This window comes from Myxocyprinus asiaticus, chromosome 3 (genome assembly GCF_019703515.2).
Source record: "Myxocyprinus asiaticus isolate MX2 ecotype Aquarium Trade chromosome 3, UBuf_Myxa_2, whole genome shotgun sequence".
In the NCBI taxonomy this organism is placed as follows: Eukaryota; Metazoa; Chordata; class Actinopteri; order Cypriniformes; family Catostomidae; genus Myxocyprinus; species Myxocyprinus asiaticus.
The window spans coordinates 18,020,357-18,046,758 of NC_059346.1; the positions used below are offsets into that span (position 1 = coordinate 18,020,357).

At 37.5% G+C, this 26,402-nt stretch overlaps 1 protein-coding gene across 4 annotated transcripts in view; it reads right to left on the reverse strand.

Annotated features, from left to right (window-relative positions):
• gria3a (glutamate receptor, ionotropic, AMPA 3a) overlaps positions 1-24,570 on the reverse strand; it is an 81,904-nt gene extending 57,334 nt beyond the window's left edge. For all 4 annotated transcript variants that reach the window (XM_051674570.1, XM_051674560.1, XM_051674587.1 and 1 more), the window contains exons 1-4: positions 24,117-24,570; positions 23,699-23,857; positions 13,206-13,445; positions 700-887 (exon numbers count right to left, since the gene is read on the reverse strand). In XM_051674570.1, coding sequence (XP_051530530.1) covers positions 700-887; positions 13,206-13,445; positions 23,699-23,857; positions 24,117-24,204 — 675 coding nt within the window. In that variant the 5' untranslated portion in view covers positions 24,205-24,570. The remainder of the gene's footprint in view (positions 1-699; positions 888-13,205; positions 13,446-23,698; positions 23,858-24,116) is intronic.
• Between the last annotated feature and the right edge of the window lie 1,832 nt (positions 24,571-26,402).

Below are 26,402 nucleotides of genomic sequence, written 5' to 3' on the forward strand. Positions count from 1 at the left end.
CTACACTGTAAAAAGGCACCATCATTCGATGAGACATTAAACCGAGATCCTGACACTCTGTAGTCACTAAAAATCCCAAGGCACTTCTCACAAAGAGTAGGGGTGTAACCCTGGTGTCCTGGCCAAATTCCCCCAATTGGCCCTTATCAGTCATGGCCTCCTAATAATCCCCATCCCTGAATTGGCTGTATAACTGTACTCTCTCCTCTCCTCCAACAGCTGGTGTGTGGTGAGCGTACTGGCACACTATGGCTGCCATCACATCATCCAGGTGGATGCTGCACACTGGTGGTGGGTGAGGAGAATCCCCTGTTCAGTATGTAAAGCTCTTTGAATGTTGTGTCAGAAAAGCGCTATATAAATATAACAATAAATCATTCAGCCCTGCAGATTGATAGATTTATCCACATTTCACAAGTTTTATTGCCTGAGTGTGTGTATTTGTAAAATCTATTAGGGTTTTTAAGCCTTTTGTCCAATGAATTTCCATGACTTTTCCAGTCATTTATGATTATGTAATATTTTGGAACTGAACATAACTACAAAAAATAAGATTTTTTTATCACAAAAATTTTCATGACTTTTCTAGGTTTGATTTTAATATTCCCTAATATTTCCATGTTTTCCATGACTCTGTAATACTTCAATTGAATCCCCAAATGTTTGTGTAAGCATGTGTTATGTGAATGTTTAATGTACCTGCTCTAGAATACTGTTAATACGTTCAACCTCACAGTCGATAAGGAAACGTTTCTCCTGCCGTCGGTCCATTTCTTCAATAATACGTCTATATTCCATCGGATCCACAATGTTGCCCACTGAACGTGCCGTCACCTGCCAATTATTTATTACTGCAGACTCCATTATGGCCTGTAAGATGGAAAACCCTGAGAGAGAGAAAGACAAAGATTCAAACATGGTCTAAAACAGCTATATAGAGCCTGTGAGAGTAGTAACAGGGCAGAACTGGGCCAGAATGATGGAGCAAGTGCTGCTTCATTTCTCTCACAGAGGAACTGCTGATGCAGCGCAAATTGAAAGGATGAAAGGAGGGAAGGCATTGAAGGAGAAATGTTAAATGTATTTACAGCAACTCTGGACTAATGATGCTAATGCAGAACACATATTTTGCACATATTGTACATATTATATGTGCATATTTTCTGTATATGTATATTTGTGCATGTGTGTGTGCATATTAAACATCCATACATATTAAATCCACTCCGCTATAGATCAGATCCAGTTTAGATATACTGCAGTGGAGATCATATTCTTTAAACAACAAATTGGGTCTCCTGCACAACAGATCAAAACTACTGCAGTGCATATCAGACCCCCTGCAGAGACCCACCCCAGTGAGTGAAGGTTTGTCCTCTTTGACATAGATAGCTTCTTTTACTCTTTTTTTTGTCAGAGATTCTCCATTATGAATTACAGTAAGTGACAAATGAATACTCAAATGATGTAGAATTGCAGAATGTTAGCCTCAGTCACCATTTACTTTCACTATATGAAAAAAAAAAAAAGAAGCAATGAAAGTGAATGGTGACTGGGGCTAACATTCTAACAATCGCCTTTTGTGTTTCACAGAAGAAAGTAATACAAGTTTGGAACAACATGAGTGGGATTAAATAATAACAGAATTGTAATTTTTGGGTGAACTCTCCCTTTAAGCTCTATCAACATGTGTGGCAACAGTGCAACAGTTTCATATTTTAAACCTTTGTCCCACAGACTTCCATTATACATTACTGTATATGTTTTTCCTTCATTATTACAAACTTAGATTTGAACTAGTTTCTCAGTTAACTACCTTTACATCCTTCGCAATGTCCTGGATTCATCGCAAACACTGTATTTACCAACAGAGAGAGATTTACATTTGTTTAATCATGGTTTACCCTCTTTTGAAACAACTAAATCAGCCAAATATGATATAAGAGGCTGTTTCTTTCAAACATAAATTTTAAAAAGCTATAGAACAAATGAACCACATTTAGAAATATAGTACTTTGCAAAGGTTTTACGCACTTGTGAAAAATGTTGCATAGTGCCAAAATATTATAAAAATAATGCCATAAATAGTTTTCATTTATCAATTAACATCATACAAAGTCCAGTAAAGATAAAAAAGCTAAATCAATATTTGTTGTGACCACCTTTGCCTTCAAAACAGCACCAATTGTCCTAGGTACACCTGCACACAGTTTTTCTTGGTTTTTGGCAGATAGGATGTTCTAAGCTTCTTGGAGAATTTGCCACAGTTCTTCTACCTATTTTGGCTGTCTCAATTGCTTTTGTCTCTTCATGTAATCCCAAACTGACTCGATGTTCAGTGGGGGGCTCTGTGGGGGCCCTGCCATTTGCTGCAGGGCTCCCTGTTCTATTTTATTCTATTTCCAAAAGGAATGATTGGGAGTCTAAAATTTATATTTCCTATTGACACACTAAAGCTGAAGATATAAATAACCATCTTAAGACAAATGTTATTGTGAAACATCTTATGTGCCTAAGACTTTTGCACAGTACTGTACATGTTATATAGTTTACACTGAAAAAATGTTAACATAACAAATGTGGTTCATGTGGTAACATCTAAATTAACTGGACCTAAAAATATTAACATCATTGAATCAACCTGAAAACATTAGGTTACACCAACAAAACTCATTATAAGGGATAGATCAGGTAAAAAACCTCCTAAAGGTAATAATTGCAGGTTACCACTTTTTTTTTTTTACAGTATATTAAACCTTCTGTATATATATATATCAGTCCACTGAACCTACACAGTACCTTTATGGACCCTCGGTTGAAAATGCTGTCTTTACAGAATTCAAAGCAAAAGTTGCAGTTAAAGTCATGTTCCCTAGCATCCATTATAACCTCCAGCTCAAGGCCATAAACACAGACAGGACAGAAAATCAGCCCTGTTCCAGTCCATCTCTTTTTTTAGCACTGTGATCGGATTCATTATACAACATACACACACATGCATTCAATCACTATTTTAATTAGCATGCGTCCTGGAGTGCTGGGCCGCAAGGCTGTTTAGCTGTGACCAATTAATCAAGACTGACAGCTCACAGAGAGGTGAGAATACAACAGACAGACACACATACACACAAACACTTAAACTCTAAAAGTCAAACCTGTTAACAGTAGGAAGGACATTCTTCCACAGAGTATAATGTTGATATGTGTGAGCAGTGCTGAGACCTGCTGAGCTCCGGTTTATTAAAGATCACTTTATTAAACATTAGTTTCTCATTTGTAATTAATCTCATAGATAGATGGTCTAGCTAAACATTCATTTATGAGCACTGTATGGACAAAATCTATGGCATCTTCATTAAAAATCTCTTCCTCTTAACGGGTCTGGATATTTCAACTACACCCAGTACTAACAGGTGCATAAAATCAAGCTTACAGCCATCCAATCTCCTTGGACAAGCATTTTTAGTTCAGTGGGGTGTCCCAAAGAACTTAGTGACTTTCAATGTGGCGTCCGTCATAGAATGCCATAAGTAAAATGGTTTGGAAGAACCTGACTGACCGGCACAGAGCTCAGACCTGAACCCCACTGAACACCTCTGGGATGAATTGGAATGGCATCTGTGAACCAGGCCCATCCTCCAACTTCAGTGCCTGACCTCACTGATGCTCTTCTGTCTGAATGGGAGCAAATCCCTGCAGCCATGTTCCAGCATCTAGTGGAAATCTTTTCCAGAACACTAGAAGCTATTAGAGCAGCAAAGGGAGGACCAACTCTCTATTAATACCCATGGTTTTGAAATGGATACATTCAGGTGTTCAGGTGTCCACATACTTTTGGCCTTGTATGATGCAAGAGACCAGCACCACCAGCCCAACTTCCTTCTGACTGTGGTGGATGATTTCAAGGGTGGAAAGAAATTAATACTGTCTGCATTATTCATATTACATAGAGCGATTTTCTCTGAATATGGACATTTGAGAACAGGTATTGTTCTACAGTGCTACCTATTCAATCACCTCCAATTTCGTGCAACATGGAAATGAAGATGAAACAACATTTTCCAGCAGGGTATTGTACTATGATTTCCTCCACCTCTTCTTTCTGCTCACTAAACACATTAATTTTGAGTCACAGCTAGGAATTTACCATCTCAGGTCTAGAGTAGAATCAAAAGTCTAAACTAGTTGAAAATTCTGGGTGTTCTCCAAGTTTATGAGCACCTCATTGTGGACCACATTTATAAGTGTCAGGTCCTGACATTTCAATAGGAAAATAAGGCCTTTCCTCAACAACTGTTCCACGCAGCTCCTTGTCCAGACTGGCTAAACCTCAACGTCACCCTCTTTGCTGGACTGCCAGTATCTACATTACTTCTCTTTGAACCCATCCAAGATGCTCCTGCTTAACTTGTATTCAACATCCAGAATTTCTTGCATGTTACATGTCTGCTCATATCTCTTAGCATTACTTGCCTGTGTCATCTAGAAATTAATTGAAGATACTGTTCCTGCACTGCTGTCATTGGTCCAGCCCACCACCATAATCATCCATTACTATGGTCAGCCACTTCTGATTGACTAGTCCCCTCATCTCTCTAGATGAAGGGATCCTGACAGTCCAGGTCCAGAAATCTTTGCTTCTCTTTGGTGGTATGGAAGTCCCAATAGCCCCTTTCCCACATACAGTCCCAGTACTTTCCCCTTTCTTGATTTCTAGAAACTTTCATGATAAGAACTCTTAAGATGAATTGTGAACTTTTCCCTCTTGCATTCGAACACACAAAAGTAACCCCCATACTGATGTCATTGTCGGCCATTTTTCTTCTGATGTTGTTTGCACGCACGATTCAATAGCAGCAACAACAACAAAATCAACAACACCGATGGAGGATGTCAGGATTGGAGCTACAATTTTGTTAGGGCTGTTTTACACAAACTGTATCTTCAGGTTACAGTCTTTATAATCGGTGCGTGAGCCAAATGGTGCTGCGTCCTTGAAGATGCAGTGAGAGTAGAGATGAGATCATTTTAACCACACAGCACACGCTGAACTCACTGGAAAACATGTTGAAAATTCACTATAAACCTATTTATCAACACAATCTTTTACAATGCTTTTATGACTCAACATGAAATACTGTACTGAGCTACTCACTCGTTGGCTTAAAAAAAGACATCTTGATGCAAGTTAGCCACGCAGTAACAGGCACGCAACACTTTTCTCATGTAAATTAGATTTAATTAAGGTTACGTTTATTATAGATTTCAAATAACCAGTCTCGCAAAACATCTTATCATGTACATCCGTTATCCCAGGAAAAATTCAATGTAGTAATCCAGAAATCACTTTATTTTCAGTATAGACAGTACAGATGTGATGAAAACTCAAACCGTTAAAGTCACGCAGAAGCTCTGCTCACTCCTCACACACTCATAATATGTGAAACAGGCAATACTCGTTGGATACTCTTTTGGTTTTATGTTATTTCTGTTAAGGGAATCGGAAAATTAGCACAATCCTCTGAGAAGCAGGCTATCAGCTACAAGTTTATTTACTCACCACAGCTGCCGACTCTTCGTGTTTCTCATTGCTTTGTGCATCATACATGTTTGACCAATCACAGGCTGCAGCCCCTCCCACAGTCCCTCTTCTCCCAAAAAGTACCTGAGTAGGAGCTTAAAATAAAAGTATCTCTAAACGGCTAAGAGCAGTGACGTACACAGACCTTAGCAGGGGCAGGGGGGTGGGGGACACCTCCGCTTAAATCTCCACAATATTGTAGGCATCTCCGCGCTCTTAAAGGAACCTCTGCTTAAAAGGGCACCTTTACATTTGTGAACGAAAGGGGCAGGGGCTTGCGTCCTTGTAGCCCCCGTTCTGTGCAAGTCAGAGGCTAAGAAGAACTATAGTTCCTCATTTCGGAAAGCGACGAAAAGGAGTAGTTTCGAGTAAAAGTACCTAAAATGGGCTTTAGTTCCTTCAGTGGGAAAGCGCCTAATGATTGCCACAAAAGCTAATGCCCCAAAACAAACAAAGCCTAAAGACACACCTCTTCAAAGCTCTCACACCCTTTCAATTCACAGATAATATGCATACAAGGATATTTACTACAGGTAATGACTATTCTCGTGTCTTTTACTGTATTTCAATAAAATGTGACTCACTATAGTTCTCTCTCTATTTCTCTTAATTATCTTCGCACCCACATGTATATACTAGGGGTCAATTATCGGCCTGGCCGATAATCTGATCCGATATTCATCATTTTTCTAATTATTGGAATCGTTATTTTAGCTGATCTTATTGCCGATACATTTTTAAATGTGCTCCGTTGGCTCTGATGTCGCCGCCTCTCTCTGAAAGGTTACTGCTTGTAGTCTGGCTCAATATCCCGCCCACAGTATTATCGGATTAGTTATATGTCACGAGTAAATGGTCAATCAACACTGTACTCCGTATTCGTGTGGGAACGGTGGGAAAGAGGAAAGCAGCAAGAGAAAGATGCATCACCGAGAGGACAAGCTGTTTTCAAAGGTAAGAATGCAGATACTGAAGTTGCAATAAACATCACAATACTCTATGCCAGTGGTCACCAATTAGCGGACCACGGTACAGGTCTGAACCCCGGATTTGTTCCATTTGGACCACAAGACATCATGACAACGGTTGCCCCATCTCACAATTTCTACACTTCAGGTTAGCAGCATGACAAAACAACGGAGTTGTGTACACCGCAAGCGCACCGGGGCGTAGATAGCACTGATCTTTCAGTGCTATATTCTTGAATATTTTTCTCTAGCACTGAACACATTTTATTAATGCCCTTTCACGCTCCGCACACGTTGCCTCTCTCCACCGGCCCGCGACATGAGGTGCCGAATAGTAGAGCTGCAGACGTGGTTATTTTAACGACAGTAAACCGTAGCAGAGAAATACCTTTCGTTAAAATGCACTGCAGAAAATGAAAATGAAGCAGAAACAATCTTCATGTGTCTGATATGACTCCGACGGTTCAGCTAAGCAAGGTTTATGACAGGACAATTTATCATGGTTCCAGAGCGCCTTTAGACTAGAAAATATATATATATATATATATATATTTTTTTTTTTTGTCTAAAATTAGATTTATTAATCAGCCTGTTCAGAATTTATTATGCCTATTTATAATAAACAGAGATTTTTGTTCAAATTTTGCGCAAATTTGCATGGATGGCAAGAAAGACAACCAAAACTTTTAAATTACGAGTTCTCTGATTATGATGAAAAACATTTCCATTATTTGATAGTCAGACCCTTTATACTTAATGATAGCAAACAGTATTTTAAACTGCACTATTTAGATGTACATTGTTTGTTTGTTTTTGGTAGATTTGCATTTTTAATTTTTTTTTTTTTTTTCACCCAATTTGGAATGCCCAATTCCCAGTGCGCTTTTAAGTCCTCGTGGTCGCGTAGTGATTCGCCTAAATCCGGGTGGCGGAGGATGAATCCCAGTTGCCTCCGCGTCTGAGACCATCAACCCGCGCATCTTATCACGTGGCTTGTTGAGCACGTTGCCACGGAGACATAGCGCGTGTGGAGGCTTCACGCCATCCACCGTGGCATCTGCACTCAACTCACCACGCGCCCCAGCGAGAACGAACCACATTATAGGGACCACGGAGGTTACCCCATGTGACTCTACCCTCCCTAGCAACTGGGCCAATTGGTTGCTTAGGAGACCTGGCTGGAGTCACTCAGCACGCCCTGGGATTCGAACTACTGAACTAGCGAACTCCAAGGGTGGTAGCCAGCGTCTTTTACCACTGAGCTACCCAGGCCCCGGTAGATTTGCATTTTAAGGAAAATGGTTCATTTAGACTTTTATATACATTTTCTCTCAGGGGTTACCCCTGAATCCCCATATAGTATCTTTCCTGTGTATATAAATGGTAGAAGACCCCATAGTCCACTACTTTGGTTGTCTTTGGGCCACAATGTCCTTATCCTTGCCCAGTTCTTAAGAGTCTTTTTGACTATTGATTTAAAATTGTATTTTTACTGCAAATGTATATCAGCCCAAAATATTGGTTATCGGTCTCTGAAAAAAACATATCAGTCGACCCCTAGTATATACCATTATATACCATCTTTTGTCTCTGTCTCGGATATCTTATGCACAGTCAACAGAATCATTTAAATGCAAGACCAGTCGTGACTAATACACATTGACCTTTGAACTCTAACAGAACAGCATTTTAACTCATCAGCAGTTGCGGCAACTAGCAAACTTCAGGAAAAGCTGTTGTTGTGGAGGTTTCTTTAAAATCTAAGTGACATTTAACTTTAAATACACAGATATTGTGACATTCAATCCATTAACGAAGATTCCTGGAGAAAACAAAATATTGTCTGTCTTGTTAAAACTCTCATAACAAAACTGTTCCTCCAAGATCTCTCTTCAGAGTAAACAAACTTGGAAGAGTCTTTGATTGTTGGCTATATGCCCATCAGGTGTTCTGGAACACACACAGAGGAAAACTGTCCTCTATTATATCGGTGTTTTACTGTGCTATGCTACTGTGTCTAATATTTTTTTTTTACATTTCTTACTTTAGCATGATTTGCAAACCAAAAGTGGTTAAACAACTCATGAGTGTTGTATGACTTTATAAATGTATTAAATACGTATTAAAGACACAATGAGCCATTTTAAATTCATTTCTGCATTTACGTGTACAGATGCATGGAAAGGTATGTTATATTATGTTATTGACAATCTGTCTTACAGTGGACTGATAAACATCAACGCTTTTAGAGATGCTTTTGTAAACCTTTCCAGCTTTATCCTCCTGAGACCAGAACATGACTACTCTGTGCATTTTCCATTCCTCTTTGTCATTAGTAGCCCCTAAGAAACATGCAAAAAAATAATTTTTAAGACAAATTAGTTTTCCTAAGGGGGAAATTTTAAATAATACCAAGCTATAGAAAGTCAGATGTTTTAATAAAAAACTGTATTATGTTTTTATCCGGTGTAAAACCTGTTCCAAGTCAAATATGCGGATCACAGATGGTCTGCTGTGGCGACCCCTAACGAGAGCAGCCGAAAGTAGTAGTAGTAGTTATTTATGTTTTTTCAGGAGTGTTGGTTATTCATGTTTTTGAGACATTAAAGACATTACATCAGAAGTTAGCATAAATAATTCTGATTCAAAGTAATTGCCATCATCCAATCTCTGCCAACCATGTTAAAATAAAATTTTGCATGAAACATTCTGAATCTATGTAATGATTACCATTGTTCCATGTCTGCCAAACATATTGAGTGGTCCAAACATCATCTGCAGCCTGAAACTGAACTTTTGACCAGATATTAGGAGTGAAAGCACTTGGCTGCAATGGAAAGTTCCTGTATAGGATGCTCCCTTGTTCCCTTTTTTGAATTACTTGGGGGCCTGGGTAGTTCAGTGGTAAAAGACACTGGCTACCACCCCTGGAGTTCGCTAGTTCGAATCCCAGGACGTGCTGAGTGACTCCAGCCAGGTCTCCTAAGCAACCAAATTGGCCGGTTGCTAGGGAGGGTAGAGTCACATTGGTAACCTCCTTGTGGTCGCTATAATGTGGTACGTTGTTGGTGGGGTGCGTGGTGAATGCAGATGCTGCAGTGTATGGCGTGAAGCCTCCACACGCGCTATGTTTCCATGGCAATGCGCTCAACAAGCCACACGATAAGATGCGCGGGTTGATGGTCTCAGACGCGGAGGCAACTGGGATTCATCCTCCGCCACCCGGATTGAGGCTAATCACTACGCGACCATGAGGACTTAAAAGCGCACTGGGAATTGGGCATTCCAAATTGGGTGAAAAAGGAGAAAAATCCCCCTCAGAACAGTAAGAAATGCACCTTATTTTCATCCCAACTCAGTTTACAGCCTCTGAAAGCAATATTTTCAAGCTTTTGGAAGCATCCATTGATCATTGTGTTTAACAGCATGCCATTTCGCGATACATCAATGACATTTTTAAAATGGCATATCAGATGAAAATACAGACTCTACTCTATTGAGTCAAACAGGTTTTATTGTAAAAACTTAATGAGGGTTCGGTAACACTTTATAATAACTACATGGTATAAAGTATTTGTAAAGCATTTGTTTATAGTTAATTGATAATTTATAAATTGTTCCTACATTATTAATACATTAATAAGCTAGATATAAATTGCATATTATTTGTTTCTATTCACTTTAGCAAATTATTTATTATTGTTTACTAAGTTCATATGTAGGCAGTTTGATCATGTTTTTTTATACTTAGTAAACAGCTTGTTAATCACACTTAACTGATGTATTTTAGTTGATGCAAACCAGTGGTAAAGAAGTGTTTATGAGAACATAAAGAAAGCATAAATTCACAGTTAATAAAGATATTAAATATGTAATTAATTGGATACACATTTCTGCTTAATTAATGTGTTTATTAATGTTTTAGGAACACTTACTATTAAATCAATTAATGCTTAATAAAGGTCATAATAAAGCACTTACTAATGACTAGCTAAGCATTTTGCATGACCTAATCTAAAGTGACTATATATGCCTAATTAAACATTTATTAACATGGTTCAACAGCAAGCATGGCCAGCTGGCCTGGTGCTAGTGTGAGAGTTTCGCCCTTTCGGGCCAGTACTGTGTTGTCACAAAATCTTCCGTTGATGTTGTAAATGTGCTGTACATGTGTCATAATCTGATTATTAAACCACAGCAGCCTGTGATTTCATTTAAGAAATATCCAGTTCTTTTGTGTTGCACGCTTCAAAGTGATGTGTGAAGGCATTTACACGCTATAAACCACATTATGACTTCTGTAATCTGTGTATTAGATTACAGAAGGGAAACACTCATTTAATGTGAAGCATGCAGCACATTCCAGACTATTTATTTAATTAAATTGCAGCCTCTTATGGTGTAACAATCAAACAACCACATAGCGAACTGCTTATCCAGAAGTGTGAAACTTCCATCAAACAGACACAGAAATTGACACAGTGATCAATCAAAATAAAAGTTAGGTTTAAATGGATGCATGAAACTGAAGAAATTATGACAAAAAAAATATTACTGCTGCATACTAAACACGTAATATTCATTTTAATAATAATAATAATAATAATTATTATTATTATTATTATTACTATTATATCAGGAATAACTCTTTATAAATTAATTTGGTTAGTCATATTTTTGATTTAAAAAAATAATAATGAATCTTTTAACATGGAATTCAGAGCAGCATTAGGAAAAAATAAATTTCATCGGGTCCTATTTTTTATGCCTTGCATACTTAAACATTAGAATTTTCTCTGAAGTAATAAAAGTTGTTGATGTATTGAATATACATCATATGTATATTCAATACATCAACAACTTTTATTACTTCAAAGAAAATTCTCATTGTGCACAATAATTTTGCTCATTGAAATTTTGGCTAAAAATGTTTTTCTATGAGACAAATGTGTCTTCCTGAAGGTGAAAGCTGAATTCATTGTTGATCAGCATTCAAATCTTAGGAAATTTTTGTCATCTTGCAGACATTTGTACATTAAATACTGTACGTGTATCATTTTACTACAAAGATTGGTACCTGAGATACAAATCCACCCCTGCAATCTCTGGAAAATTATTACATAACATGCCCTATTCAGTAACTACAAACTACATGTAGGGCCTACGGCGTGACAACGTCGCTTGTACACTTCAGCATCATAGTAAGGAAACTTTCATTAATGAAGTTTAATAGGCACTGAATTGGCAAAATATAAATTAAAGTCAATAATATTTCATTACATGCTCTTTCCGATTTTTGGACTTTCCTTCTGGAATCTGATTAAATTTAATGAAATATTTATAGCAGGTCCACTAGTGAAACTGAATTGAACAGTAATTTTAATTGGCAATAATGAGAACAAGTCTGCTTATAAAACTTAATAGGATGGAACAAGCTAAAGTGGCATTTGATCAATTAGATGATCTCTTTTAATAAACGTTGGATTTTCCTCTCTCACTATTATTCCTGTCCTTTTGTGTTGTATCTGTTTTTGTTTGTTTGTTTTTTAAGCTTTAGTGTCTGTTTTGAGCTGTTGTGATTGAGATGCTGTGGAGATGGTTATTTTCAGAGTAATGGATCATTAATAAATGTTTAATTAGGCATATACAGTTCTCACTTTAGATTAGGTCACGCAAAATGCTTAGTTAGCAATTAGTCAATGCTTTATTACGACCTATATATAAAGTAATAATTGCTTTAATAATGTTACTAAAACAGTAACAAATACATTAATTACGTTTAAATGTAAATACAATTAATTACATATATAATTTCTTTATTTACTATGAATTCATGCCTTGTTCATGTAAAAAAAAAAAAAAAACATTATCAAACTGCCTATAAATGAACTTATTAAATTATAATATTTTGCTACAGTGAATAATGTTAAGCAAATAACAAACTATTCATATGTAGCTTATTACTGTAGGAACAATAATTTATAAATGATCAACTGACTATAAACTAATGTTTTACAAATTTTTTATACCATGTAATTATTATAAAGCGTTACCGAGGGTTCTTACCTGAAGCAGTTTTATTACCATTTCTCCCAAAGACATACTCAGCTGAGATCGGCACCATGTTGTTTTGTCACATGACTCAGTGATGCAAAAGTTTAACCCTTTAATGACAGCCTAGAGTCTCCTGAACTGAGATCAGTAGGTTTAAATGAAATGAAATTATGCATAGCCTACAGTGAAGCCAAAACGTAATGTCCACGCATCTGGACGCGGTGTCTCAGGAAGTTATGCAACAATTCTCAATCTAAGGTGTTCTGAAATATCTTTTGTTCGAGGCACGGTTCACATCAGGCATTGTTTCTAGTGAATAGCTTATTGGTGTTTTTTATAGGGCAGGAAAGCTCTGAACAACTCCTCCAATCTCGTCTCATTGCCTAGAGATTCACATACTTTTTCCACTCTGCACTGTGAATGTTTACACAGTGTGTTAAATAACGATATGAAAATGCATCGTCTGTGCGTTATTTGCTTAAGCAGACTGTGTTTGTCTATTGCTGGGACTTATGCAGAATAGGTTCACATACTTTTTCCTGCAACTGTATATTGTCTTACAGAGTATCTGTGTAGAAGTATATGTATGAGTGTAAACTCACCTCTATCAGTGTCGTACAGGTAGACAAATTTCTCCCATTTGTAATGGGCTAGCAAGCTGAGCAGCGCCCCTCGGAGGCTCGGCCTCATCTGCAAGACAAACTGCACATCTGTGTCCGTGGGAAAAGATGGAGTGATGAAGGATGTGTGTAGAGCTCCGCAGAACGATGTTAATGTGTTTATTGACCTCCTGTCGTAAAATCCAAATATTGCATATACGCCCCTTGAGAACTGAGAACAGACTGCCAGACAGAGAGAGAGACAACAAGAGAAAATTAATGTTAAGATACACAAACATCAGATAGACAAACAATGACAAACACACACACATACACACGTAGGCTATGCACAGAGATGAAATCAGGCAGACACACTTAAGACCAAATCCAATTACACAAAAAACATAGTTTGTTTTTAGTTGGTGATTTACACAGCAGCTGTGTGCAATCTTTCTATGTTCAAATACTTTATCCTATCTAGAGCAGTGTAAATAAGCCATTCATTGTAAACACTGTGATTCTGTGGTGCTATCAAAACATTGCTCTGCTTGTTTGAGCAGACATAGCAACATTGGCTCAACCAATGGCATGTGTTTGAGGTGGGACTACCTGTTGTACAACCATTGGCAGGTGGGGGAGTGTTCGGGAAACCTATCTGCAACTCCACTTGGTGCCTCTAGTGTCTCAGAAATGACCAAAAGCAGCGTAAAATTTTTATATAATCAATGCAAGATGTGAACTGAGAAATGTATGCGAAAATATGCAAACGGTATTTGTTGTCGCTCATACAACCATATAGTATGTGTACACTACCGTTCAAAAGTTTAGGGTCACTTACTCGTTCTTTATTTTATTTTTTCACATTTTAGAATAATAGTAAAGTCATTACAACTATGGAATAACAGAAATGGAAATATGGGAATTATGTTGTGACTAAAAAAAATCCAAAATAAATCAAAACTACATTATACTTTAGCATCTTCAAAGTGGCCACACTTTGCCTAGATTTTGCAGACATGTACTCTTGACATTTTCTCAACCAACTTCTTGAGATATCACCCTGGGATGCTTTTTAAACTGTATTGAAGGAGTTCCCATCTATATGCTGGGCACTTAGTGGCTGCTTTTCTTAATTATTCGGTCCAAGTCATCAATTTCAAAACCTTTTTTTTTTTAAATAAATTTTAGTTTTGTAATGAAATAAATTAATATGGTGGCACAATTATATTTTTTTCTACAAAACTAATTTCAAACATTTAAGCACACACCTTCAGATCAAAAGATTTTTAAGATCATGAGAAACATTTCAGGCAAGTGACCCCAAACTTTTGAACGGTAGTGTATGTGTGATTGTGTGTGTGACCGGAAACAATCTCAGCCGCAGTTGGCTGTCAGACCTCTGTAGTTGTTATGATGACATCTCTACTCATTGTGCTCATAGATCCGACTCTTCCTGAGAGCTATAATCAAATCCATCATCACGCTCACATGATTTTCACACACACACACCCAGAGTGTGTGTGCTTGTGTAATGTGTGACTGTGTGTCTATATGTATGAGTGTGTCTTTTAAGTCCACCTGTTTAGAAATTATGTGTTAAAAAGATATGAAAGACTGGATGATAATCATTAGAGTATAAAACATTTATTAAAGTACAATGGAGTTATGAGTATATAGGTTTAAGTTTGGGTGATGATATATTTTGTAGATTTGTATGTAAAAAAAATAAATAAAAAAAAAATATATAAAAAAAACATTAATTTGTAAATATTGTGTACTGAAGGAACTGATGTATAGACATCTTGTTTGTTTGTTTGGTTTTTTGTTGTGAATTGCTAGAATTTAAAAATGTGGAAAAATGTAATAAGATTGTAAGACTGTATGGTTTAAGGGGAAAGGGGCAATATAAGAATTAACTTCAGCCTTTCCTTTTCAACATATGATGAGAATGTATTGATGTGTGTGAAATGGAGTAGTGCTGTGTGCCGAATAAATAAATAAATAAATAAAAAGAATCTGAACAGACAGTAGCCTGTTAGCAGAAATAAAGCAATTATGACATCATGCTTGATGGCACACACGACATTGAATGTATTGCAATCCAAATCAAATGGCTTTTTAATAATTTACTATTAAATGCCTTAAAAACAGTTGTCATCTAAATTATTTAAAGATAAACTGTAAATGTTTCTAAATCTGGCAACCATGTCATTAGACTGACAGCAGACAACTAGAGTTGACTGATTTCTCTTCAGCTACACTAAAAAAAAATTTGTCAGGCAACCATATATATTATGAAGCCAGAATGATATCAAAAAGAATATATTCACAAAATACGATTCACAACTCAAAACATAATTAACACTATAATAACTGGTTTTATTCAAGTCAAAATATGTTAAAGCAATGAAAGTCATGTTTAACGGTCAGAACAGGTAGAAATAGCACCTTAACCTAATAATTGCACAATTTCAATTTTATAGTACACATATGAAAGAATAATCAGAAAATAATTATAACAGCTAGTACATGGCAGGGGTCAGACTGGTGGTTAGTAGATTCTATAGGAAAGATGAACAAAAGGACCAAATGTTCCAGAATGTGTTCAGCAGAAGTACAGAACAAAAAAACAAGTAGAAAGAACAAGGTGGCGTGTTGACACGAGGGAGAAAAATGAAAAAAATACAAGCAAATGTCACATTACTCAAAGAGCCCAGGGGTTAGAAATCATCACACACACAGATGCACACACACAGCATACCCTGAAAAACACAAACGCTCAAACAGCTGAGAGCAGAACACCTCCATAAACCCTGTAAAAGACAGTTCGGACCTACACACCTTACATGTAGTAGACAAATTTAAAGACACAAATGTTTGCATAGAATGCTGCATGACCAGTGTGGCAAAAAGTAATCTAATTAAGTCTAATACAGCATCTAGTGTCACTTTTGCAGAGAGAACACCACTATAATTCCATTAATAAAGTTCTACAGGCCTATAAAACATGGCATATCCCTTTAAGGATCTTAAAGGAATAGTTCACCCAAAAATGAAAATTTGCTGATAATTTACTCACCCTCAGGCCATCCAAGATATATCGGAGTTTCTTTCTTCATCAAAACAGAATTTAAGACTTTTAGGATTTGCACTTGACAATGCATGTGAATGTACTCCATTTTGTGATGGTCCAAAATGCATATTTAGGTTGCATCAAAATAATCCACACGACTCCATCTCTGTGACATGTGCTCATGAGAGGGATGACGTAAGCTCGTTGGTAAGGTATAAAATAAAATAAAAAATAATTTCAAAATAATAATAAAAAAATAAAAAAAAATGTAAACAAATCCTGACTCCTCCACGTGACGCGTGACCTTACCAACGAGCTTACATCATCCCTCTCATGAGTGCAGGTCACAGAGATGTACAGAGGCGAATGTTTGTAGTTAAAAAGTATATAAGTATTGTTTTGTTTCTAAAAATGATCAATCGTTTGCGTTCAGAAGAAATGTATTTGTCGACTGGAGTCGTGTGTATTATTTTGATGCACCATAAATATGCATTTTGGACCGTCAAATAATGGAGTACATTCACTTGCATTGTTTAGAGGAGTAGGCCAGAAATGAAATCCTAAAAGTCTTAAATTCTGTTTTGATGAAGAAACTCCAATACATCTTGGATGGCCTGAGGGTGAGTAAATTATCAGCAAATTTTCATTTTTGGGTGAACTATTCCTTTAATAACATTATATGTGTTTTTCTTCAACTTCTGAAGCAACTTCATGTCCCAAGGGATAATTTTTTTCATTCTGTTAGAATATTATAAGAAACTGTTTATCAGGCCTTCATTTATTTTTTGTACTTGTCACGTGCCTTTTATGTATAGATTTTTTATAGTTTTAGCCTTGTCCCAGAGCCAGACTTTCAATATTAAAGTATGAAAATCCATTATAAAAATAAACAAATGTACCTTTTTAAAACTATGAAATGTAAAATAAAAAAAAAACATTTCAATATTTATTGTCAAAATTATTTGTATAACTTTTTCCAAAATTATGACCCACAGTCCCATTTGTGCCATTTCCAAAAAAATAAAAAAATAAATAAAAACAAAAAAGGATTTCAGTCCCAAATACATTTTCTTTCAACAGAAAGTGTACGTGTTAATAACAAAAGTGTCAGTGAAGAGCATGCTTGAGATGAAATATGAGACAAGTGATTTTTTAAAGAAAACAGAAAATTCAAGGGAAATATCACTTCAGCAGAATATCTGTATTGGGTGTCATTTCTAACCAATATATATTTTTGCCAAGTTTCACAAAAAGTCTGAAAGTACCATTTAATCTTGTGTATTTAAGATACATAGAATGTTAGCTATTGAATTAACCTTAGCAAGACATAGGGGTTTGTCATTTTATTTCAAAACCATTAAAAATGTAATTTCCACTACTGAATACAATTAAACAGTACAGAATTTGAGATGTGGTGGAAATGACACGGTAGTGGGAATTTTCATGACTTTCATAAAAATGACAAAAATACCATAAAATCTCCTGTGATGCATGTACCTACACTGCTGGACACTGTTACAAGAAAAATTGAAGAAAAAAAATAAAATATTGAGATTTTGAAAAATATTTTAACGAAACTTTCCGTTCTAGAAATCCTCAGTGCTCAAAGTGCCTACAGGTGAAGAAACACGCATACACCTGTATAATGTCCTTAAAGGAATATTCCGGGTTCAATACAAGTTAAGCTCTTGTGGCACAATGTTGATTACCACAAAAATAGCTCCACCCGCTCAGCCTCCTGACAATCCTGCAGCTCCGTCTGCTTCACCTCCTGAGACTCCTGTGACTCGGCCCGCTCCACCTCCTGAACCTCCTGTGGCTCCGCCTCCTGTGGCACCGCCCCCTGAACTTCCTGCGGCTCAGCCTCTTGGGCCTCCGCCTCCTGCGGCTTCGCCCCATGAGCCCTTGCCTCCTGCAGCTCCATCTCCTGAGCCTCCATCCCTGGCATTTCTGCCCTTGGAGTCTCTACCTTCAGTGGCTCCACCCCCTGGGCCTCTGCCTCCTGCAGCTCCGCCCCCTGTGTCACTGCCTGAATCCTTGCCTTCTGAACCTTCACCTGAGTGTTCATTTTCTAAGTCCCTGCATGAGTCTCTGCCTATGGAGTCACTACCTGAGTCTCCGCCTCAAGCAGCTTCACCCTTGACACCATGGCCTCTTGAGGATCAGCTGACCTCACCAAGGTATCCTGGATGTTCGCTGGCTCCTCCTTGGCCTCCTGATTATCAGCCGGCAGTACCATGGTCTCCAGGTTGTCCGCCAGTTCCATCCTGGCCTCCTGATCCTCCACCAGTTTTGTCCTGGTCTCCTGATCCTCTGCCTGCTCTGTCCAGGCCAATGGACCATCCAGCTCCGCCTTGGACTTCGGACCGTCTTACAGATCCGCCTTGGCCTCTGAATCGTCCTTCAGCTCCGCCTTGGCCTACAAACTCTCCGTCAGCTCCACCTTGGCTTCTTAAATGTCCACCAGCTTTGCCCTGGTCTCTTGGTCAACTGCTGACTCTGCCCTGGTCTGCTACCATATCTTTGCCCCATGACTCACTTGGTAAATTCCCATTGGCCCCAGATCTTCTGAGATGAGACTCTTAGTTTCAAATGTATATCTTCTGTTTGTGTTTGTCTTCCTGCTCATTGCCCTAATTGTATCCCAGGTGTTCCTCGTCCTCTTGTTAACCCATGTGTATATATACTCCCTCTTGAAGGTGAAAAATTTTTTTTGCTCTTGAAATTTATATCTTATATTTCATAATCCTCACTTATTCTTATTATATTAATCAATGTTCTGTTCCTCTTTTCCTAAAAGGTACAAGTAATGTGCATGTAATCTGAGGGGTGACTGAGGGTCTGGCCCATGTCAGGAGCACAGTAACAGTGTTTACTCATTTAGCCCGGCCTCCGGAGAATGTGCATTTTATGTTGTATTGCATTTATTCCATTTCTATTTTTATTACATAATGAATCATATACCCTATATAACCATTTGATTATATTGAGGATTGATTAATCACAAGTAGTAATGTAAGAGAAAGACATCGAAGTTATGATTTTTTGTTATTATCTTTGTTTTATGGTTTGTAAATGTAACCATGACTGGATAACACATCTACCACATGTCATCAATTAATTGATACATGAATTTACTTCAACTAGATGCAGCAATAGTGTGCTCTCTTGTTTCTCTCTGTGCTTTATCCTAATGTTCCACAGATGTTGAGGTCCGGCATTCCAGCAAGGCTGGGGAGAAGGCCTCTATTCCTGAGAAGGAGATAGCACTTATACATTTTATGTCTAAACTCATGTCTCTGAATAATTTACGGTTATTGTGCCCTCTCAAATGTGACTTTGATATAGTTGAAAACAACTTCCAAGGATTTTAATTGCTCTCCTTGGTACCCCTTTGACGTAAAGAAATAAGGAGTAGCCATAACTGATGGCTAACCTTTGATATCTGACCATAAGTCATTTCAACCAAGGATGGGACCTCGATTCATGTTGTGGCTAACAATTATTGTTTGCACAAAGACGGAAACAGTCCATATTTTTTAATATGTTAAAAAGTTTGAAGTAGTTGACCTACCAGAATGCTAGAAATTGTGGTACGATGACACCCTTAAATGTAATTTGCATATGACTATAATTGCTTTGGAAAGTTTGTAAAACTGCACTTCGACTTCCTGTCTTTCTAACTGTTGTATCTTATCGACTTGTGATGCCTATTGAACCTACAGAGAACAATCAGTAAACTCTCTCTCATTTGATTATTGCAAAACCTGACTGTGAGTTTTTAATTCTTCAATATCCATATTGAGGACCCAGCTGTCGCCCCCTACACTCTAATTCTTTGTCCCTGTGTTGGTTCTTGTTTGTATGTAGTGAGTTGTTAGCCAGCATACTGCTGTAGAGATTGTATTACCCTTCTTTTTCAAATGTTACCTTCATCGTTGTATCCTCTTCTGTTGTTTACAATTAAAGTTCTGCATTTGGATCCTCACTTTCTCGTCTCTGCCCTTCACAAAACCCTGACACATACAATTACTTAGAAGAGGTGATAATCTTTCAAACGAGCCCACACACAAGGTAATCCGGTGTACAGATCATTATATAATCCACACAAGGCACAATGTTACATAAGGCCACCAGAAGATGGTGTCAAATACATGACAGACTCAAAGGTGCAGACTCAATGAGTCAAATGGCACTCATTCTGTGAAATCTCATTAATAAAATCATGTCTGCATGCTATGCATACCTATAGTCATTATTGTGTTTGCATGTGTAATTAGTTCTTATGTACAACTATTATGTTTTATTTGTTTGGCGAGGCTTTTGGACACATGGAGACGTTTTTTGGACACTATAATAAATTATTTTTGTAATGCTATAACTTTTGATTGCTTTGTCATATCAACACAATTTTCTCAGATACAGTTGACATGATTGGGAACAAAAGCAGTTTTTCGGAGCCACCTAAATTACACTTAGATATATATAAAATGTAAAATAAGAACAATATGGGGAAAAAAAGTACATTTTTGGCTCAATATTTTTTAGATTTTTTTGAGTCTCAGAATGTATTAATCTATATCATTAAAAAATGTGAAAAGTTTTCTTTACAATTATACCAAACACATGACCCTCTTTTTTTTTTCTTTTTTTTCCCCTCGAGTTATAAGCCTTTAATTTTGGGTATACTACTGAAACAGGAAATCTTTAAAAACATCTTTAGAGTTTAAAGGGTTAAAAGTATTTCATCAAAATGTAAATAATGTGTGTTTTAACATGATTTCAGTGTGACAAAATCACTTGCTAATCTTTTCTTTGTAAAGATATATATACAATTTTACAACTTTGTTGCCATGACCACACAATGCTGTAAACACTAATAACCTAAAAAGACCATAAAATGATGATTTCAAGAACTTTACAGTTTAAATAATACACAAGTTTAACAAAAGAATGAATGTAAGTGATTTTATAAAATTATAAGCTTTTAAACTATCCAAAAATTTACCCCATTCACTTCCATTTTAAATGCCTCCCTGTAGAGTTTTGCTTTTTTTTAAAGAAAAGGAGAAATGACTAGTAATTTTTTTTATGGTAATCAACCTTATGCCACAAATGGTGTCGATTGAGCTTAACTTGTATTGAACCCAGAATAAACCTTTAATAACACTTTGCTATTGGCCTATAAAACCAAAATGAGAAACTGAAAAAAACAGATTCAAAGTTTTTTGATTTGCCAGCCAAATGTGGATTATAAAACAGTCTAACTTTTATTTCTCTGAATTTGAGCATAGTTAAGAAAAACTTGTCTGTTACAGCACCGATCATCATATAAGATACCTGATTTCGGTAATAACTCTATTTTAACTAAATGTGTAGTTACTGCACTTTGACTTTGCAGGGTATATCCCTATAATCCAGTGAGTACTATTTTTGTGTGGGTGAGCCTATATATTTTTGTGTGTTGGTGCTGTCCTGTCCTGTTCTCTTTCTATATGACAGGTGTGGGTGAGGAACTTTCACTTTCATATTCTGAAAGTAAAATGAAAGTGGAGATTTATAGTAAAAAAGGATTGAAAGATTGATCTGTATCTCACCCAAAGGAACTGCATCACTTCAGAAAACATATTACATAAAACGAGGAAAAAAAAATTTTTAGGTTACAAACTGGTAATTACAAGGGTATTATGTTGTAAATGTGGTTTATGAGGACATTTCTTGTGTTCCCATAATTCAAATCGCTTAAAAAAAACAATGTTTTTTGAAAATATAAAAATGCTGAAAGTTTTTTTGTGAGGGTTAGGTTTAGGGGTAGGGTTAGGGGATAGAATCTATAGTTTGTACAGTATAAAAATAATTATGTCTATGGAGAGTCCTCATAAGGATAGCCACACCAACATGTATGTGTGTCTGTGCGCGCGCGCAGTTGTGTTAATGCAGCGAAGAAAGATCAATGACTGCAACAATGACACCATGATAAGCCAGGAAACCAACAGCTAAAAACACTGTCTCTCATACACACGCTCAGATGAGCAGCCAGGCCAGTAAGAGACACAAAGTAGTAATGACAGCAGCTGTAAACAGGCATTTTATAATGATGGTAAAGCTCTCTCCCTCTCACGTACACACAAACACACAGAGAGCAGGGCACTAGACCCTTGCACTGGTTTGGGCATGTGTGCAAATGTCAGGCTGCACTCATCATCTCTCTCTTAGTCTTTTACCCTTTCTCTTTCTCTCTATCCATTATAAAGACCTGAGGCTTCTGCCACAGAAGAGTTTTTCACTTTTTCTTTTCTCCATCCCTTTTCTCTGCCAACTTCTTGCACTATAGGCCTTCAATCCACTCTCTATTCTGTTTTTCTTCACCCTCTCTTCTTGATATATTCAACTAAATTACGGGAACTATCAAATTCATGGTAGTATGTGATAATTAAACAAATATTAAAATGTGAGGAAGATCAATACACTCAAAATGTAATTCAATGAGTGCTGTTCATGGGTACTTTTTAATCTGCAAACCTTTTGCTTTCTTAAACTATCAACCCCCAAATTTAGTATGTACAGTACAATCTACCAGCCATGTGCAAAACAATTCTTAAAGAAATAGTTCACCCAAAAATAAAAATTCTCTCATCATTTACTCACCTTCATGCCATACCAGATGTGAATGACTTTCTTTCTCCTTCTGAACACAAATGAAGATTTTTAGAAAATAGCTCTCTAGGTCCATACAATACAAGTGAATGGGTATCAGAATTTTGAAGCTCCAAAAATCACATAAAGGCTCCATAAAATTAATCCGTAAGACTCCAGTGGTTAAATCTATGTTTTCAGAAGCGATATGATGGGTGTTGGTGAGAAACAGATCAATATTTAAGTCCTTTTTTTAATATAAATTCTCCTCCCTGCCCTGTAGGTGGCAATATGCACTAAGAATGCGAACTGCCAAAAACAAAAAAAGAAGAATGTGAAAGTGAAAGTGGGGACTGATCGTTAAAAAGGATCCGTTTCAACAACACTAATCATATCGCTTCTGAAGACATGGATTTAACCACTGGAGTCTTGTGGAAAAAGTCATATACATCTAGGATGGCATGACGGTGAGTAAATGATTTTTCTTTTTTGGGTGAATTATTCTTTAAAGTCAAAATGAGAGTAATAGAAAGGACAGAGGAAGAAAAGGTGAGCTCTGAGAGCTTCTATTTTCTGCATGCACTCACATTTCTAAAGAAGAACAGGATTATGCATACTGTTGATTTATAAAAAATTCTGCAGAACAACTGTGGGCCCTTATGTTGCTGTTTGACCCATAAAGAGCATTATAACGCTTTATAAACATGTTATAATGCACTTATAAAAAACAAAAACAGGTGCACTTTGTCTCGCAGAATTGTATGAGGAGAAAAGCGCAAATACTCACAAGCATGCGTAACAGAGAAGCTATTGGATGACTCCAGGTTGTCCACGTTATAATTCAGATGAAAGGGTTTCTCAGTGATGTTTTGATTGGTGTTATAGAGCTGCACGGCAAAGCGGAACGCACTGTGCTCTTGGACCGTAGAGCGCATGAAGAGACCACCTGAAAGCGAGATCCGATGAGTTAAGAATATTTATTAACATGACTTTAGACTTGTTTGAGAGAATGCTGTACCATTAGTGTAATTAAACTAATTTCCACTGTTAACCACTCCGTTTGACACTTCAACTGTAAACTTATCATAGCTAAAGTCACTGTGTGGATGATGCAGCAGGTAGATTCAAGCTGATACCAGAATCCCAGTGCGTGTGCATGGCAGATTTATTTTATAATTTACTCAATTAATGATAAAATCACTCACCGATATTGATCTGGTTTGGAAAGCCCGCCTGGGTTTGCAGCATCAGCCAGGGCAGGAGCAAGACGCAAGCGTGAGCCTTCCTACGCATTTTTACTCCGACCTCTAAAATTCTTCAGCTCACGCGAAACATCCAGACCCCGGCGCGAGGGCGACAACAAAATTCGCCAGATGTGAACCGACTCTCTCACTCGATGCCGGAGAGGTGCATTCGGGCTGCAGGATGAAAGCAAGGCGCTATACTTTGCCGAGCTTCTCAATTCAGGACAGCGGAGCGTATCAACCTATCGGACCGCGAGAGACCGCGGATCAAACTTGATGTGACGTGAAATTACAACAGCACCCGCGTGCGCGCAAACGCACGCGCGCAACCCGTCACTGCGGACTCGTGTGTGCGTGACATGCGCAGCTGCGGGGTTTTGTCCGCATACAGCTCAGAAAAAGCGGCAAGCGAACAACCCGCGCGTGGGAACAATCCACTTCTCGTCCAACAGCTGTTTTCTCGGCGTGCGCTGTAACACTGAGGAAGACTGTCGTTTTTAGACCCCAATATGCAGCCACAGGTCTCGTTGGTCCCGTGTCCATTCGCGCGCTCACACCGGTGATACGCAAACGTTTTCGCGCGAGTGTTTATGCAGCTCCAAAACAACAGAAAAATAAAAAGTTCACGTGCAGCTGCCCTCAGGTCGAGAGCCACGGCATCACTAACCCCCATCGTGCCAAACACACGGTGTAAAGATATGAATTTCTGAGTGACTCCTAACTCTGATAGTCCTTGATGTGAATTGCAGAGTATGCATTTCTTACAGAATATTAATATTTCATAGAGAAGAGAGGTGATCTCTGAGAGCTGTGAACTTGGGGTCTTAACCAAACACACTGCAATGCATGTTTGTAAACAATCCAAGATTTGCAAAGATTTATTTATTCAGCCTATTTTCAGTTAGTTTATCTTTTGATTTTATCCTCTTCACATACAACAAATCTTTTGTGGGTTTTGTGTACTGATCTTGATCACTGGCTGCCTGTGTGTGTGTGCTGACAAAAGATCAGCAAGTCTGTCTCTGCTGCACATAACACATGCACTCCTTTACAGCTATGATTTAATTGACTTACATAATGAAAAGAACCTATTCATTTAAAGTGTTCATCTACATTGGTGTTTTTGTTCATTGAGAGTGTCTGTTTCATTACAGACACTATATATCTATATATTTATTTTGAAATATGTTCTGCTCAGAGAAAAGCACTCTACAGGCGTCTGTAATTATGACATGCTATTTCTACACCGTTAGCCTTTGCATCACCAAAAGCTCATAGCTTTGAGCTGGATACGGCTGACTAACAACGACCCAGATTTCAGCTTCTTACACTCAAATCAGACTTAGCTGAGTATGTGCGCATGTTTATACTGACCATACAAGCCATGTCTGTATGCCAAATTTACTACATCTCATGCACACAGATGTCTCTTACTCGTATTCTTTTGGATGTATGGATAGATGGACTTGTTGCTTTGGTTTAACTAAAGAAATGTACAGAACATTGAGATGGATGGATGGATGGATGGATGCACTTGTTGCTTTGGTGTGTCTAAAGAAATGTACAGAACATTTGGATGAATGGATGGATGCACTTGTTGCTTTGGTGTCATGTGTATTTTGTTGATTCATGTCTTTTATTTTGAAATGTTTAGTTCCTGTTTCCCTTGTCATGTAATACCTGTTTTCCCTCCATGTTCATGTGTCATGTTTTCATTGGTTTATTGTTTAATTAGCTTGTTATGAGTTCTGTTTGTTCAATGGTTTATGTTCTCCCATGTCTTGCATTTAAGCCCTCATGCTTGCATTGTCTAGTTGTCAAGTATTTAATGTGAATGTGTTTTGCTCCTAGCCAAGTCAAGCCATGTTATGTTTATGTCAAGTCAAGTTCATGTTTCACGTTTATAGTTAGGGTTATTGGTTAGCACGTTTGTAAATAAACTGCACTTGGGTTCTCTCTACACATCGTCATTGCCAGCAGCCATCATCGTTACATTTGGTGTGTCTAAAGAAATTTACAGAACATTTGGATGGATGGATGGATGTATGCACTTGTTGCTTTGGTGTGTCTAAAGAAATTTACAGAACATTTGGATGGATGGATGGATGCACTTGTTGCTTTGGTGTGTCTAAAGAAATTTACAGAACATTTGGATGGATGGATGGATGGATGGATGCACTTGTTGCTTTGGTGTGTCTAAAGAAATGTACAGAACATTTGGATGGATGGATGGATGCACTTGTTGCT